The 18714-nt window shown below is 43.8% G+C and overlaps 1 protein-coding gene across 4 annotated transcripts in view; it reads left to right on the forward strand.

Moving 5' to 3' along the window:
- Window positions 1-17794, forward strand: part of GPSM2 (G protein signaling modulator 2) — a 36404-nt gene extending 18610 nt beyond the window's left edge. For 3 of the 4 annotated variants that reach the window (XM_070396575.1, XM_070396573.1, XM_070396574.1), the window contains 10 exons: window positions 982-1105; window positions 1205-1320; window positions 2663-2818; window positions 3949-4057; window positions 5366-5495; window positions 8142-8212; window positions 9700-9876; window positions 10511-10670; window positions 11482-11696; window positions 17026-17794. In XM_070396575.1, coding sequence (XP_070252676.1) covers window positions 982-1105; window positions 1205-1320; window positions 2663-2818; window positions 3949-4057; window positions 5366-5495; window positions 8142-8212; window positions 9700-9876; window positions 10511-10670; window positions 11482-11696; window positions 17026-17253 — 1486 coding nt within the window. In that variant the 3' untranslated portion in view covers window positions 17254-17794. Of the gene's footprint in view, window positions 1-981; window positions 1106-1204; window positions 1321-2662; window positions 2819-3948; window positions 4058-5365; window positions 5496-8141; window positions 8213-9699; window positions 9877-10510; window positions 10671-11481; window positions 11697-14443; window positions 16329-17025 lie in introns of all 4 variants that reach the window. The other variant, XR_011468676.1, reaches the window with a different exon arrangement.
- Window positions 17795-18714: the final 920 nt, after the last annotated feature.

Consider the following 18714-nt stretch of genomic DNA (forward strand, 5'->3'; position numbering starts at 1 on the left):
AGTGCGTTGAATGTATAGATTGCTTTGGGTAGTATGGACATTTTAATGATGTTGATTCTACCAATCCAAGAACATGGTATGTTCTTCCATCTGTTTATGTCTTCCTCTATCTCTTTTTTCAACATCCTGTAGTTTTCTGAGTAGAGGTTTTTTACCTCTTTAGTTAAGTTTATTCCTAGGTATTTTAATTTTTTTGGTGTGATGGTAAATGGGATTGCTTTTTTAGTCTCTCTTTCTGTAAGTTCACTATTGGTGTATAGAAATGCCATAGATTTCTTGGCGTTAATTTTGTATCCTGCTACATTGCCAAATTCATTTATTAAGTCTAATAGTTTTTTGATGGAGTCTTTAGGGTTTTTTATGTATAATATCATGTCATCTGCGAATAAGGACAGTTTTACTTCTTTTCCAATTTGGATGCCTTTTATTTCTTCTTCTTGTCTAATTGCAATGGCTAATACTTCCAGTACTATGTCGAACAGGAGTGGTGAGAGTGGGTGCTGTGCATTCTTTACCCCAGAGGAAGCTTTAAGGTTTGGCAAAGGTTGAAAAGTTTGGACTAGCAAGTAAAAATAAACCAAATTGTTCTGAAAGGTTACAGAGTTGTATTAGTGTCCCCAGAAAAGCTTCCTTTTAAACTGCAGACCAGCGCCACTTAGTGGCAGAAAAAAGAAGTACCTTAGTTAGTCTAAGTTACCTTGGTTAAGTTTAGTCTCTTATCAGTAGAATCTCAGAGGACTGCTCGCTTAGGGGTTTCAAGACTGACTGCGTCCTTGACTCTGGGCAGAAACCCACCGGATGGTTTAGTAAAATGTCCCCAGCCAGTTCCTACAGCCACCCTCCACCACAGACACACCTTTAAGATGTGGCACGTTGTGGCTGTAAGCTTTTCTAAAAACTGTTTTATGATAAAAAGACTTAGATGTGTAAATCTAATAAGTAAATCCCCCATCCTGTCTTTTCACAACTTTCTGCTCTCAGGGAAAACCTATCACTGGTGACCGCTCTGGGTGACCGAGCCGCCCAGGGACGCGCCTTTGGAAACCTGGGAAACACACACTACCTCCTGGGCAACTTCAGAGACGCGGTCATAGCCCACGAGCAGGTCAGTGCAGGCCCTGGAGCAGCTTCTCCAGTCGTGTCCGCAGGGATGAGATTGTTCCTGACTGTCATGGCTCTGTCTCACCGAAGCTTTCTCTTTCAGCGTCTCCTTATAGCAAAAGAATTTGGGGATAAAGCAGCCGAAAGAAGAGCGTACAGCAACCTTGGGAATGCATATATATTTCTTGGTGAATTTGAAATGGCCTCTGACTACTACAAGTGAGTCTGGTATTTCTGTGTAAGTGTGAGATGAGCAGGTATGCAGCCTGTCAGTCACAGGAGGCTCAGAACCTGCGCTTGGCTGCACAGTGGCAGTGGGACCCGGGCTTCTAAGCCTCGGGGTCCTCATCTGAAACGACAGACACCACACCTGTGTTTGGACTGCTGTGAGGACTGCCTGGAGGACTGTATGAAGTGTCTCTTAGCACAGGGCCTGCACAGCGCTCAATGAGTATTACTGTGCCCGAGGTTTAACAGCAGCAGTATGACCCTTTACACGCTTACTTTTACCTTAAAACTTTTTTAAAGAAATCCTTACCTTGCTTATTAGCATGTGTAATATGTATATTTATTTGCATTTTCTCACCTGATTTGCAGAGGCCAAAAGAAAGCCTGGTAACAAAAATGTGTGCTCAATTCCCCATGATCACTGGGCTTTTCCCACCGTCGCTCACCTGATTGGCAGTCCCAGCTCCTCTGTGGCAGGTCTTTCTAATCTGTCCATGGATGACAGCGTGTGCAGACTGCCTGGCGTGGCCTGCTCTGTGCTTCTGGGGTGTCTGGAGTTTCCCCTAATTAGTGGAGATTAAGGCCCGCACAGACTTTGGCAGAATCCAGTTGCATGAGCCAAAGACACAGTGATTCATTTGTATTTTATTGTTAGAGAATCCAATGTGAGAGAGCTTTGAATATTTTGTCATTTTTAAAAAAGGTAAAATTGCTTTAGGTCCATCTAAAAAGCTAGAATGTCATCCCACCTTACTTTAAACATATTAATTAATGGTTAATATTTGTTGGCCGATTAAATATGAAATCTCCTTCCAAATAAAATATATCACTCTTTCCAAATAAAATATATCACCCAGAAAGTCTAGCCATGGGGCCCACACTCTAACTGCTACACTGGCTTCTCATTGGTGGTTCCATAGGCATTGGGTAGACTTCAGTTCATCTTTAAACGCACTAAATATTTTTCATGAGTTTGAGACTAATGGCCTAACTCAGTATTTTAAATTTTGAACAGATGTAAAGGCAACATGATTGAAAGAGAGGGTATGTGACTGTCTCTTCATTTAAGTTATTGTCACTGCAATAGGGAAGGTTTTCTTATATGTTACCAAGTATTCACATGCAAAGCACTTGCTCTCATGTCACTACTCCTTTATCTGGAAAACTAACAGGACTCTCACCTACCCTAAAAGCCTGGATTTGCTTTTGGGTTTCATCTTGTCTGGAGTCCTGGAGAAAGTGTAGGATCTTAGGCTCTAAAACAGATTCACTTTACAGGCAGGTGGAAAAGTGTTAATTATGATGGTTATGTAAGCATTAATTTCTTCTTCAGAAAGACATTGCTGTTGGCTCGGCAGCTTAAAGACAGAGCCGTGGAGGCGCAGTCTTGTTACAGCCTGGGGAACACCTACACGCTGCTCCAGGACTACGACAAGGCCATCGACTACCACCTGAAGCACCTGGCCATCGCGCAGGAGCTCAAGGACAGGTGATGCCCACCTCGCTACTGCGGTGGCGGTGAAACAGGTGTTTTAGTGAAGTGTCTTTTGTGTTTCCTCTTTAATTTTTTTTTAAGGAAGTTCTTGTTTCAGTAACATCCTCTGTACAGTTTTGTTGGAAGGCTCGCACGTTAGGGGATTAGCCTGGTCCCAGGGAGCCCTCAACCCAGATCAGTAACTAGGTCAGTCCAACCACTGCAGCCGCCCTCGACAGATGAGTGTGGGGTGGGGTGGACTGACGCACAGCCGTGTGATGGGACGGCTGCTGCCTGATGCCGCTCATTGTCGCCAGCAGGAAGGAAGGTCCCTTATGTCCAGTGACCCCCCCTTTTTAAGAGAAGCTAGAAGTCCTGAGGTTTTTTTTGTTTTTTTTTTAAATATGTTTTATTGATTTTTTTACAGAGAGGAAGGGAAAGAGATAGTTAGAAACATCGATGAGAGAGAAACATCGATCAGCCGCCTCCTGCACATCTCCTACTGGGGATGTGCCTGCAACCCAGGTACATGCCCTTGACCGGAATCGAACCTGGGACCTTTCAGTCCGCAGGTCGACGCTCTATCCACTGAGCCAAACTGGTTTCGGCAAGTCATGAGTTTTATATGAAGCCTTCTGATTGTTAATGTTAGTGGCTAATTCCTTTTTTTCACTGAATGAACAAACAGCATATATGTGCAGGCCTATGGTCTGCGTTGTGTATGTTAGGGAAGTAGGTTTCACCTCAGGACAGAGGAGAACCTCTCTTACACTGCCCGAGGGAGCGAATCCTCCCCTACCCCCCCCCCCCCATCCCCTACCCCCGCCCCCCCCCCCCCCTACGGTTCCCAGGCACGGGCTGCGTGGTCACTGGGGCTGCAGAGAACATGGGCGGGGACAGACCCGCCCCTGCGACTTGATTGGTTTGTCATACAGTGTGTGTTTAGAAAGGTGTTTTAATACTGGACTCTGGGTTTTCAGTGTTTTCTGGGTATTCTAGCTTGTCTCTAGTATTGAGATGGTAGGTTTTTTATATCAAATACCACGTAAACGCGGAGCACTGTGTGTACCTCAATTATTGCTGGGCAGCATGACCACGCTCACCTCCCTCCGGATAACGGCAAGTTTGCTTTGGTCATTTCGTAGAATCGGTGAAGGGAGAGCGTGCTGGAGCTTGGGAAACGCGTACACAGCCCTAGGCAACCATGAGCAAGCCATGCACTTTGCTGAAAAGCACCTGGAGATTTCGAGAGAGGTAAGGAGCCGAAAGGCTGGTCTGTGCTGCTGTGACTCCCGGTCGGCAGGGACAGCCCGGCACTGCCGGGATCGCTCCTCTGCGACCAGTGCTGAGCCGATATTGTTCCCAGCATCTGAGGTGCTGATCAGAGGTGTGTTCGCACTGGCCTTGATGTGGAAGGTGAGGCTGGTTTCTAGGGACCGAAATATGCCCTCTACGCCCCCAGTTCATGGACCAGCAGTGTGTGTGGGAGGAAAAGCACGGCTTTTAGAATCAAGGACTGGCTCCTGCTACAGTCCTGCCATTTGCCTATTTGAGCTTAGAAACCTTTCTGAGCCTCACTTCTGTCATCTGTAAAATGGGAATATCTAGCTTGCAAGTCATCATAAGGATGAGATAACATAAAGTGGCCCTGGCCAGTGGTCTCAGTGGTTAGAATGTCACCCCAGCACCAAAGGGTTGCAGGTTCAATCCCTGGGCCCCAGTTGGTCGGGGCGAGGGCAGGAGACAACCAATCAATGTGTCTCATATTGCTGTTTCTCTCTGTCTCCACCCCTTCCTCCCTCCCTCCCACTCTCTCTAAAAATCAATCCTTGAGTAAGGATTTTTTTAAAAGTATATGAATGATATATACATATATATGCCTAAGATAATGTCTAGTGCTGGCTTAATAAATGTTAGCTACTACTATATTATGGAAATAAAATATTCTAAGGAAATTTAATTCATATGATGCCAAGTTAATGTGTCACAGAAGAACCACACTATTTAATACTAGAGGCCTGCTGCATGACATTCGTGCACTGTGGGAGGGAATCCCTCAGCCCGGCCTGTGCCCTCTCGCAGTCTGTGAGCCCTAGGGGGATGTCCGTCAGTCGGACATCCTTAGTGCTGCTGAGGCAGCGGGCTCCCGCCACCGCCACTGCCACTGTCACTGTGCTCACCAGCCATGAGCCCGGCTTCTGGCTGAGCGCCTGTGGGAGCGCACTGATCACTAGGGGGCAGCTCCTGCGTTGAGCGTCTTCCCCCTGGTGGTCATTGCATGTCATAGCGACTGGTCATTTCTACCATTTGGTCAATTTGTATATTAGCCTTTTATTATATAGGATAATCACAGATTAAGAGCAATCTAATATTTAGAGAACTAAAGAGCTGATCAAATAAAATTAGCTGTCCTATTGTCATGTTTTAGAAACTTCCCTTTTCTTTCTTCTATAAAAATCCCATTTAATTCATAGTCACCTAATTCCAATCGGTTCACAACATTCTCAGCTAGTCTTCACGTTCTGTCCTTCTTCCTCTGACATACACATGCTGTGGTTGTAGGTCGGGGACAGCAGCGGCGAGCTAACAGCGCGGCTGAACCTCTCTGACCTTCAGATGGTTCTCGGGCTGAGCTACAGCACAAACACCTCAGTGATGTCTGAAAACATTGAAATTGATAACAGCTCGCACGGTAAGTAATGGGTCTTCAAAACCCAACTGCATCCTTAAGGTTCACATTTAAATTGGTCACCACATGTTCACCAAATCCAGAGGATATATAACATAGGAAGTTCAACATTTTATTCACACAGGTTAATGACATGAAAACAAAGATTTGGGAGATTTTTAAAATCTGAAATTTGGTTCTTTATAAAAAGACTAACAGATCTACAGCAAGATTACTCAGGGAAGAAAAAAAAGTGGACAAACTTCCCACTAACACAATGCCTGGCCCAGATGATTTCACTAGTGAGGTCTACCAGGCACTGAAGAAAATGGATTCCAACCTTCCACAAAATTCTGTAGATCTCAGTCTTTCTGAGAACAGTATAACCTTGATTTCCAAACTAGACAGAACAATACAGAAAAGGTAAATTACAGGCCAGTCTTCACTCATGAGCATAGATGCAGAAACTCTAAATGAGATATCAGCAAACCAGGTCCAGCAGTGGTTTTAAAAAATTTTTTATTATTGATTTGAGAGAAAGAGAAACATTGATGAGAGAGAAACATTGATCGGCTGCCTCCTGTAACCCTGTAATCACTTAAGTCGGAAAACAAATATTAAGAAGGATGTCAGTTCTCCCCAACTGATGTAAATTTCATGCACTACCAAGCAATTCGCGAGTTATTTTGGGAAACTTGATGAAGCCACTTTCGTTCAATGTATATGGAAAAAAAAAAAAAAGCCTGAGAACTGAAAGCAAAGCATGAAAAACAAGAAATGGGATCATGTCTTATCATCCACAGGTACATAGATTTTAGAGCTGCAGTAACTAAAGCGGTGTGCTGTAGGCATAGAGACAGACCCGAGGAAGGAAAGACAGAACCTATACTTATATGCCTTCATATATGGAAACTGTTACCTCACAAAAATGAATCCTTGCTGGATTAAAGATTTAAATATGGAAAACATTTAGAGCAGCAATGAGGCTGCTGGCTGACATTGCACTGACCCCTTACAGACGATGAGGAATTACCCCACAGCGTGTCTTTATGACTCGAACACCAAGTCAGAGGAACTGCCCGAGGGAGGGAGTGGTCTCCTGAGTCTGTGCTGTAGTGTATCTTCATGATGCCTGAGGGGAAGGATGTCTCAGGCAGAAAACAAAACCACTAAGGAAAAGACTGATGTTGAAATTAAGAACTTTGTTAAAAGAAACCATAAAGAGGTAAAATACACTGAGAGGACAATGCCCACAGTATGATTAAAAAGGGATTTGTATTCTCACTGTGTAAGAACTCCTATGAATTAGGACCAAGATAAATAACCCACCTAAAAAATGGGCAAAAGCGATGAACAGAAGAAACACAAATAGCCCAAAGGTACTCACAGATATTTAACTTCATTGAGTCAGGGAAAACCACAGTGAAGTAATTCTGAAACCTATGCAGTAGAGGGAAAGATCTGGTAATACCAGTATTGAAACGATATGGGTGATGGAGTCTTATGCAGTACTGATTGGAATAGAAATTGGTCTATTTTAAAGAACAACTTGGCAGCGTTGTGGTAAAGTTGAAGGTGTACCAACCTTATGGTTCAGCAATTCTGCTCCAGTTACACAGCCCAGTATCCAACCTGGGAGAGACACTTGCACACTGAGAGAGGTCCAGGAATTTTTGGAGTAGTATCGCTTATAATAACAAAAAATTGGGAGCAACCTAAATATCTGTCTTAGTAAAACGAATCTGTAAATAATTTCCTAGTCTTAAAAAGGCAATGAAAATTAATTAAACCAAATTATACATATCAACTTGGATGAGTCTCACAAATGTAAGGGTACTCCAAGGAAGTTAAACGCTTTTTCTAAATTAAGGGTCAATGTTAGTAACCCAAGTTAGTTTCCAAGCAAAATGTAACTTTCTTACATCAAGAGATGTAAGGCCATTGTCTGTTGAGAGTGAGGCCATAATCTATTTCTATAGAAAACTGTTTTTTAAAAAATAGATTTTTTTATCGATTTCAGAGAGGAAGGGGAAGAGAGATAGAAACATTAATAGAGAGAATCATTGACTGGCTGCTTCCTGCACACCCCCTACTGGGGATCAAGCCTGCAACCTGGGCACGTGCCCTTGGCTGGACTTGAACCTGGGACCCTTCAGTCCGCAGGCTGACACTCTATTCACTGTGCCACACCAGCTAAGGCTAGAAAATTATTCTTAAAAGAACACGTGGTACAGATTTCCTACTTCCGTATGGGTTTGTGTAACAGACTTTAAAATTCAATGACAAATGCCAGAGTGATGCTGAATTTGTAGTGTTTTGACGCGAACACCGAGTCAGAGGAACTGCCCGAGGGAGGGAGTGGTCTCCTGAGTCTGTGCTGTAGTGTATCTTCATGATGCCCGAGGGGAAGGATGTCTCAGGCAGAAAACAAAACCACTAAGGAAAAGACTGATGTTGAAATTAAGAACTTTGTTAAAAGAAACCATAAAGAGGTAAAACACACTGAGAGGACAATGCCCACAGTATGATTAAAAAGGGATTCATTTTTGTGAGGTAACAGTTTCCATATATGAAGGCATATTAAGTATAGGTTCTGTCTTTCCTTCCTCGGGTCTGTCTCTATGCCTATAGCAAACCTCCCTGGTTTATTTAAATTGCTTTTTTACAAAGGTGCACGCCCCAAGTTTGGACGCCGACACAGTATGGAAAACATGGAACTTATGAAATTAACACCAGACAAGGTGGGTAGTTTTTATATTTTAAATTTTTTAAACTTATTAAAAATATTTTAATAATTTTTAAAAATTTAAGTTTTATTGACTTCAGAGAGGAAGGGAGAGATAGAAACATCAATGATGAGAGAGAATCAATGATTGGCTGCCTGCTGCACACCCCACACAGGGGATCGGCCCACAACTTGGGCATGTGCCCTGACCGGGAATCAAACTGACCTTCTGGTTCATAGATCGATGCTCAACCACTGAGCCACACTAGCTATTTTAGTAACTTTTAATTTAAATAGTTAATTTTTACGTACAGTTGATTCTCATTTTTCATGGACTCCATATTTACAGAGTTGTCTACTCACTAAAATTTGTGACTTCCAAAAAATATTCGTGGTGCTTTTCCCCTCATGTAAGATCTCATGTTTTTTGGTTGAAGTTATATTGGTTTCAGGTGTATAACATATGAGTTGATGTTTGTATATATTTCTCCTATGCATTAAAAAATATTTTGAATCTGTTGTTCAAAGGTGGTAATGCAAAACAAACACAGATACAGAGAGCAGACTGAGGGTTGCCAGATGGGAGGGGGTTTGGTGAGCTGGGTGAAAAGGATTTAGAAACTGGCAATTACAAAATAGTGACAGGGCATATAGTCAGTCAGTCATGTAATAACTATGTATGGTGCCAGGTGGGAACTAGACTTAATGGGGGGGGCGGGGGAGAGGAGAGGAGCACTTTGTAAGTTATATACATGTCTAATCACTGTGTTGTACACCTGAAACTAATATAATATTGTATGTCAACTCTAATAGGAAAATCTATTCAACCATTTTTTAAAAGGTTGTTACCTGTGTTTAAACCAGATCATATAAATTTGATTAGACTTTTGCCTATTGAGAATTTAGTAATGGTTATGAAAACAGTACAGCTCTATTGACAAAAAATGCTGCTGTGTAAATTTTAGGTGTTAAATTTTGCAGTTAAACTTTTACATATATCTAACATTTCTGGGTGTAATATTTAAGTGACTCACACCCAGAATAAAACCCTGGCTCTTTCTCTGACCATTCAAAGTTTATTTTGATGAGATTTCTTATTCTTGGGTTTTTAAAAGCCACCATGTTGTTTTGATAATGAGAAATCTACAGTTTGCATTTGGTACAAGCTATGGAAACAATGAACTATCCTGGCAAGAAGGAATTTGTTAAAAGCTCTTAGCCTCGCCCTAGCGGGTGTCTCCGTAGGTTGGAGTGTCGTCCCATACACCAAAAGGTTGTGAGCTCCAGGTCAGGGTTCGTATAGGAGGCAACCAATCCATGTTTCTCTCCTTCCCTTCCTCTCTAACAAGCATGTCCTCAGGTGAGGATTAAAAAAAAACAAAAACAAAAAGGTCTAAGCCTCACCCCCCCAATACTGAGCGAGTGGATGGCGGGTTAATATTCTAGGAAACCAGAGGTGGTTTCTTCACGCTCTGCTTTACACGTGCGTTTATAATCCCGCAGGTACAGAACTGGAACAGTGAAATTCTTGCGAAACAAAAACCCCTCATTGCCAAACCTTCTGCAAAGCTACTCTTTGTCAACAGACTGAAGGGGAAAAAATACAAAACGAGTACCTCCACTAAGGTTCTCCAGGATGCCAGGAATCCCAATGAGCACCGAGTTCCAAACCCCCAGAGGGTACGTATGTTTAAAATAAGGTTCGGAGTACAGGTCTCCCTTAGCCACGTTTGCTCTCCAAGGTTTGTTACCTGTGATCAACCGCAGTCCCAACTTCAATTGAAAATCCAGAGTAAATAAGTCATGTTCTGAGTTGCACACTGTTCTGAGCGGGGTGATGAGATCTCGTGTTGTCCGTCTGTCTGGCCCAGGACGTGAGCCGTCTCTGTCCAGTGTCCCCACAGTGTACACTCCCTGCCTGTCAGTCGCTCCGTAGCCGGTTATCAGATCATCTGTGGAGGTATCGCAGTGCTGAGTTCTAGTGGCCCTATTATCGTGACCCTATTGTATAGTGGCCCCAAAGCACAAGAGGAGCTGGCAGTGCGGATGTGGCCGAGGGAGAGGGAAACCGCCTGAGGCGGTGCCTGTCACTGATACTTGGCCTGACTCATTCAGGACCTGGAGCAGTGCCCCAGTCTGAGGTCCCTTGCTTTAGCCTTAGAAATACAAGGATTAAAAACTAAATGACTGCAAATGCTTTTTAGTGATAACATCGCCATCACTTTGTATTACTTCTACAAAGAAAACGCCAATTTTTAATCCTCATCTTGTTCCATTGGTGACCTGGGATATTTAGCTTTTCTCTCTGTCTCAGAAATTCAGTGCAGACACGATGGGAGAGGAAGGGTTTTTTGACCTCCTGAGCCGATTTCAGAGCAACCGGATGGACGACCAGAGGTGCTGCTTACAAGACAAGACCTGCGGGACAGCTTCCGGCACAGCTCCGTCCACTCCCCCGAGAGTGAAGCTAAAAAGTGAGTTACCTCTGCTTCTCTCCAATTCTCATAGCTCCCTTAGTTATTTCTGAGAACTCAGTTCTAATGGGAAGTACAACAGCTGAGCCCAAATACTGGTATTTGCGCAGGTCGAACAAGGCGGATGTCAGTTCCCGGGTGTATCTGCCTCCCTACTCTTAGGGCAGTGGTTCTCAACCTGTGGGTCTCGACCTCTTTGGGTGTCGAACGACCCTTTCACAAGAGTCGCCTAAATACATCCTGCATATCAGATATTTACATTACGATTCATAACAGTAGCAAAATTAGTTATGAAGTAGCAACAAAAAGAATTTTATGGTTGGGGGTCACCACAACATGAGGAACTGTATGAAAGGGCCGCGGCATTAGGAAGGTTGAGAACCACTGTCTTAGGGGTTGGGAAGAAAACGGCAGTTGTATGTAATACGCAGGTGCTTCCCATCTGGATGAAAAGAAACTTCTGGAACAGGTGACTTCCTCTGCCCTCGAGCAGCGGTCGCCACCGGACCTCACGGACCCCTGGTTGCCGACTGCCGCCCTAGGGCACCTGCCCGCAGCACTTACCTCTAAGTGTAGTTATTAGCTCGATGGTTCCTATCCAGGTGGAATAAGAACACTGTCCCACTTGTCCTGTCAGACACATTATGTAAAATCGAGCTCTGCGCAAGAGGGAGATGCAGTAACATTGGAAGCACCCCAAATGGACGTTAGGGGTTCTCTGGATCCCCTGTCCACCAGAGACAGCGCCAAGCAGGAAGGAGCTGTGTCTGTAACTAATATGCCTGATGTTTGGGCGGTTTCCTGTTCGTAGCACCATCTGTCTCCGTGGTGTCCCCCAACACGGACGAGTTCCTGGATCTCCTGGCCAGCTCGCAGAGCCGCCGCCTGGACGACCAGAGGGCCAGTGTCAGTAACCTGCCAGGGCTTCGTCTGACCCCAAACAACAACCAGTCTGTCCTGGGCCACCTGGAGACGGGTGACAAGGAGCCTGACGAAGACTTCTTCGACATCCTCGTCAAGTGTCAGGTACGTGCCTGTTCGGGTCGCGCTGTGCCCGGCTCTGGCGGGATGAGGATTCTGCGGCGGGGAGGGCTGCCTGGTGAGGTGACGTGGAGGAAAGACTCAAAGAAATGAGAGAAAACCTTCAAAAGAGCCCGTCTGCCCTAACCTTTAGGAGCAGAATCAGGAGCAACCAGTGGCTAAGTTAGTGTAGGGCCCTTTCTAGACTGTTCAGCATTTGGGAGAAATGCTCATAGTGCAGTAGCTTTCACATTTCAGCTGTTTCAATAATTACTAACCACTGAGCTTCAGGAAAGAGGAAAATAATGCTTATTTTCACTGAGAAGAGGCATTTCCTCTGTCTGGCCCCATTTACTTAGCCACAGTGCTGGGTGCTATTCTGGACATGGCGAGGCCTTAGACACATCTGCAGGGATAAGAATGTGAGTCGGGCAGCGAGACAAAGGCTGTGGCTGGTGTCCGTGTGAGGTGTGGTGGTTTGGGAAGACATTTCTGAAGAGACCGGAATGAGGCAAAGCATCAGCCACATGAAAGATTCCACAGAGACGGAAGTCCCAGGGGGGTGAGCGCGGGGAAGGTGCTGGAGGGTCTGCATGATCGCCTGGCTGTCCGTGGGAACGACCTGGCCATTCAGCACAAAGACGGTGACCAGAGTGGCGGCAGAGATAGAGGGCGGGACAGAGAGTCAAGGACGGCTCCAGCCCGTGGGGTGGATGGTGCCGTTTAACGAGACCGGAAGGCAGAGGAGAAACCTGACTGGGTCGAAACAGCAAGAGTTCCCTCACATGTAAATCTAGGGCACCGAACCAGACATTCAGCTAAGAAGGCATTTGGATATGAAAGTGTGACCCCAACAGAGAAGTGACTTTGGGAGTCAGCAGCAGGTAACGGTATTAAAGCCCTGGAAAGAGATGACACCTGAGCAGCAGAGGAGGAAGCAGAGGACTCGGCGCTGCAGATCCAAATGATAGAGGAATGTCTGCAACCAGCCAGAGCCGGAAGCCCTGAGAGTGTAAAGCCACGCGCAGGGGTTTTGAAGGATGTTCGCCTGTGTCACGTGCTGCTAAAAGCCTTGTAAGATGATGATTAGACTTGGCAACATGGAGATTAGTGCTTTTGAAAGGTACTGTTTTAGGGACATGATAGGGACAAAGGATGGAGTGGGTTGGGAACATGGGAGGTGGCAGAGAGGAGGAGGAGTAACTGAAGGAGGCGGAGTGTACACACCTGGAGGTGGGAGCAAGCAGGAATCTTTTCTCAGCAGAATAAGTAACAGGGTCATAAGCTGAAAAGAAAGGAAGTGGAGCCCAGCTAACATGTGAAACGAAAAGCCTGCGTGCAGTGACAGGAACAGGACTGCTGGCCTGTGCTGAGGACTCACTGGAGTTGAACTACGTCGGGGGCTGCTGTGCGTCTTCTCCAGTCACAGCAGCTCAAGGAGAGAGCTTTAACCAAGGTTGGTGTTTTGCCTGGAGAACAGGGTAGAAGGGAGAGAAGCACGTTCCTAGTGGTTTAGAATCTACGGAGAAGGAAGTGAAATGTGAAAAGAAGCCGTGATCCCAGGGATCCAAGAAATACTGAAGCCAACACGGACAGAGTTAAAGGAGAGGGGCATTTCTGCAGCAGTCGTTGGAGACTTCAGTACCCACCCTCTCACTAATGGACAGGACAACCAGTAAACCACCCGGGGCTACTAGACACATTAGAACACGCTCTTCCAGGTGCACAGGGACCTCCCCCAGGTAGACTGTACGTTAGGTATCATACAAGCATCTTTTCCAAGCACAATGGCATGAAGTTAGAAGCAATAACAAGGAAAACTGGGCCAATTAGGAAATTAAAGAGAAATCAGAAAACCTAGAGAGAGTGTTCTAAAACTTATAGGAGGCAGGGCTTGGGGAAAATTTACAGCTGTAAATGCTGCTGACATTAAAAGGAAGGAAATAATAAAGATGAGAGCAGAAATATAACAAAAATAGAGAAAAATCAACAAAACCAAATGCTGATTCTTTGAAAAGGCTGACCTCTAGCTAAAGATGAGGCCTAAATTGCTAAAATCAGAAATGAAAGTGGACATTACATTGCTTCTACAGAAATAAAAATTATAGGATACTATGAATATATGCCAATAAGTTGGATAACCTAGATGAGATGGTTTTGTGTTTCTAGTTATTTGTCCAAGAAAATAAGAAATGTAAAGTAGATCCATAATTTCTAAGGAGATTCTATCCGTAATCAAAGACCTGACGCCTGCACAGGTGAATCCTACCGAACATTTAAAGAACTAACATCAGTATTGCTTAAAAACTCTTCCAGAAAACTGAAGAGAACCTTCCTGTGACTTAGGAGTCATTCTGAGGCCAATATATTGCCCTAGTACCAAAGCTAATAGGACCCTACAAACCAATATCCTTTTTAATATAGATTCAGAAATCATCAAAATTCTAGCAAACAGAACTCAGCAGCATATTAAAAGGATTATATACCACAACCAACTGAGATTTATTCCCGGAATGCAAGATTGATTCAATGTATGGAAACTGATCTAATCCTCCACACGAACAGAATGTAAAAATAAATAACAATCATCTCAATTGATGAATAAAAAGCATTTGACAAGATTCAACACATTAAAACATTCAAACTCAGAATATCAGGAAACTATTGCAACACGATAAAAGTCATTTATGAAATATCCACAGTTGTCATAATCAGTGGTAGAGGACTGAAAGCTTTTTTTTTTCTAACATCAGGAACAAGACAAGGATGCCCACTTCTAGTCAACATCGTACTGCAAATTCTACCCAGAGCTGTTGGGCAAGAGAAAGGAACAAAAGGCATCCAAATTGGAAAGGAAAAGTAAAATTGCCTTTGTTCAGAGATGACAGGTCTTTGTGTAGAAAATCCTAAAGATTTCACACACACCAAAAAACACACGTTAGAACTAAGAAACAAATTCAGCAAAGTAACGGGAGATAAAATCAATACCCCAAAATCAGTTGTGTCTCTATGCTAACAATGAATAGTCCAAAAAGGAAATTAAGAAAATAATTCCACTTATAATAGCATCAAAAAGAATAAAAAGGAGGTAACACACTTGTACAATGTAAACTACAAAATATTTCTGAAATAATGACAAATAAATGTTGGTGTTCATGGGTTGGAAGACTTAATATTGTCAAAAATATTACCACCCAGAGTGATCTAGAGTCAATTCAGTCCCGACCAAACGTTCAGTGACATTTTTACAGAAATAGAAAAATCTACCATAAAATTAATGTGGAATCTCAAGGGAACATAGACAAGAAAAACAAAGCTGGAGGGCTCAAACTTAGTGATTTCAAAATTTACTACAAAGCTAGTGATCAAAACAGTGCAGTACTGGCATAAAGATAGACATATAGACCAATAGAATAGAGAACCTCTTTGAAAAAAATGCATGGTTTATTATGTATATATCTATTGATATAGGATATTACATTCCAATTACATGTAAAAATGATCTCTGATATTTGATAATAGAAAATATTAAAAGGAAATAGTAACAAAACAAATACCAAAAAAAGTGATTTTAAAAATTAAAAAATACATTTAAAAATATTTATATCTTAAAAGTTATAATTCTTAAAGTGAAATTTAAAAACATATCACACATGGATTGACTTATCTGATAGTCATGATCTTTGTTTTATGATAAATATTCCAGAATTGAATGTTCCTTCATTTTGTGTCGACATTAGTTGAGTGTGTTTGGAGTGTAGATGTAAAAGGGGGGGAACCTCACTTACATGGTCAAATGATTTCATCAAGGGCATTCAATGGTGAACGAAGTCTTATCAACAAATAAAAAGCTGGGTAAGCATGTGCAAAAGCCGAACACTTACCTAAAACCATATATAAAATTAACCCAAAATGTATCAAAGACCTAAAGGTAAGAGTTAAAACTGTAAAAACGTTTAGAAGAAAACTAAGGGGAAAGCCTCACAGCAGTGGGTCTGGCAGTGATTTCCTGGTCATGACACTAAAGGCACAGGCAACAAAAGGTAAAGCTTCCATACGTCAAAGGACACTGTCAGCCGGTAAAAAAGCAACCACAGAAAATATCTGCAAGCAACGTAACTGAGAAAGGATTAATCCAGAATATTCGGAACTCCAAAAACTCAACCAAAAATCTGATTCAAAAATAAGATTTCTCCAAAGAAGATATACAAATGGCAGGAAAAGCTGTTCAGCATCCCAGATCATTAGAGAAACACAGATCAAAACACAATGAGATATTGCCTCACACCATGAGTATGGCAACTACCAAAAAAGCCAGAACACATGCTGGTAAGGACGTGGAGAAACTGGAACCCTTGTGCCCGGCAGGTGAGAGAATGTAAAATGGTGCAGCTGCTGTTGGCAACAGTATGGCAGCTCAAGAAATTAAAAATAGAATTACCATATGACCCAACAACCTACTTCAGAATGGACACCCGCAGGAACATGAGCTGCCCACCATAGGTTAATGGATAAAACGTGGTGATAGACAGAATGGAGCATTTTCCCGCGTTAGGGAGGCGACCCTGACACGTGCTGTAAGATGTATGAACCTTAAAGACATGCTGCGGAATAAGCGGTCACAAAAGGACAAACACGGTACGGTTTTGCTCATGAGGTACTGAGAGTAGTCACACTCAGAGAGGCAGAAAGTGCATTGGGGCTGCAGGGGCTGGGAGTTACTGTTTAAAAGTGTTCAAGTTTCTGTTTTGCAGGGTGAAAACTGTTGTGATGGTTGCACATGAGTGAACTTAATGCCACTAAACTGTTCGTATAAATATGGTTAAAATGGTACATTTTATGTTTGGCACAATTTAAAAAAAGTTACTGGAGTACTAGAGAGGACGGTTTGGAAAAACGGCCAGTGGCCAGCCTGGGATGCGCGAAATCCCAATTTTAAAGATGGTGCAATTGTTGATGACAGTCTGGCCTATGACCGTGGGCGCTGATGGCTGAGGCCTGCGGACTGAGGTGCCTGAGTGTTGGGTGACGTGGAGAGAAGAGGGGGGACCCGGGTGTGTGTGGCGGGCGGAGTCCCGGGGAAGGACTTGAGGCCCTGGTGAGCCGCGCTTGTCCCTGCCTGTTGTGGGAAGATTACAACCTGTGTCTCCATCTCACCAAAGTGACACTTGGTACAAGCCTTTAAAAGAAAAAACTGTACTAGGTTTCAGGTCTAAAGATGAAGCGCGTTTCTAAGGAGAGGCGCAAGGGCAGTGTTTCAGCTGCATTTCCTGGTGAGAGAGACATGCTCTCCTTCCTGCACGACTTGGGTGTTAATCGCTCTCCTTGCTTTCAGGGGTCCAGACTAGACGACCAGAGATGTGCCCCTCCCCCCGCTGCCACAAAGGGGCCGACGGTACCAGACGAGGACTTTTTTAGCCTTATTTTACGGTCTCAGGCGAAAAGGATGGATGAACAGAGAGTTCTTTTACAAAGAGATCAAAACAGAGACACTATGTTTGGGCCGAAGGGCTGCTTGCAAAGTGATGCTCTGTTGGAATTTAAAAATTCAGGAAGAAAATAAGCCACTAGTTCCTATGGACGTATTTTTTAAAGTGACCCTGTGTCCCTTCAGAACGCTGTCCAGGAACTGCACCTACTTCTCTTTCCTGAAAAGGAGGAGTTACGGCGTGTAACAGCGTGCAGGCTGAGGGCGGCGCACACACTTGGCATGTTCCGTGCAGCGTGTGCACACGGACACTCACGTGCTCTGTGGACGCGGCTGAGAAGGTGCTTCCCCAGCTTCCGTGATCCTGCCTGGGACTGTCCTGCGGCAGCTCGTGGCCTCGGTGCGTCAAGTAGAAAGTTAGACGAACCCCGACGACTCTAGTCCCCTTTCTGAGATCGTATTTGTAAGCGCTCCATTGACAATGGCTTTTTTATACTTAACATATAAAGAGAAAATACATTGTCTGGAAAAAATGTGCTCGACCAATGTGTAGTTATGTAAAATAGTCCCATAAAAAATCTAGGTTTCCCCCCTCTAACAAAATCTATTTTCAATATATTTTTGGGCCAAAGCCATTATAAATGAGACTCTTAAGAAATAAACTTCTTTTAGCTTGTTTTGGGCTCTTTGTTTAATTAAAAAAAAAAAATACCGGCATGTGCCACTTACCGACCGGAAGAGTTCTTGAGAAATGCGTCAGGAGGCGAGCACTGCCGACTACGCTTCCACTGACCTGGATGGCGCACGGAGCAGCTGGGTGCGCTATGATGTCAGCATGGCCGTGATGTCACAGGCAATAGGATTTTCAGCTCCATCATAATCTTATGGGGCCACCGCTGTGTAAGTGGTCTGTTGTAAATCAGCCTTACGTGGCACGTGACCATATACATCCATGTAGGTATAGACATGGATGTATGCATGGCTCAAAATTGTATTTATTGCAAAGTACTGCTGTGAAACTTTTTAGGACCTAAAGTTAAAAAGCAACTATGTGGTCACGTCACAAAAACAGAAAACAGATAAAAACTCGTAAGATTTCATTCTGAAAGACGTAGGTTAGGACCTCACTTGTCATTAAGCCTCTTCCCAGGAGTGGGAAGGTGTTCACGAGGACAAGTAACACGTCACAGGACACGACGTAAGAAAGGTCAGCAAAACGAGAAAGGACAAAGCAGAGCCTGACCCCGACGCGAAGTGCCAGGTGAACACCACCCGGAGCACACGGAACGCATTCACCTCTGGGTGCTGCTGGCTGCACGTCGGGATCCGGGGCTCTTTCTAAAAGTCCTCCAGGTGGTTCTGATCGGCAAACAGAACTACTCCAAATGGCCACGGTTTAAAAAAATAAAAAACAAAGTTACACAATCGGAAATTACATTAAGCACTGGGGGGGTGGGGGGGGGTGGAGGGAGGGGGTTACAACACATTATTCTTGTCAGAAGTTTTAGCAAAAGTACTCAGGTAACCCCTGGATTGTATTACAGTGTCCATTTCTATACGGGATATAACGTCCTAGAGTTGCCTCGTTTTAAAAAG

Source organism: Myotis yumanensis, unplaced genomic scaffold (genome assembly GCF_028538775.1).
Source record: "Myotis yumanensis isolate MYYU_CA2020_CCGP unplaced genomic scaffold, mMyoYum1.0.hap1 SCAF_17, whole genome shotgun sequence".
Lineage (NCBI taxonomy): Eukaryota > Metazoa > Chordata > Mammalia > Chiroptera > Vespertilionidae > Myotis > Myotis yumanensis.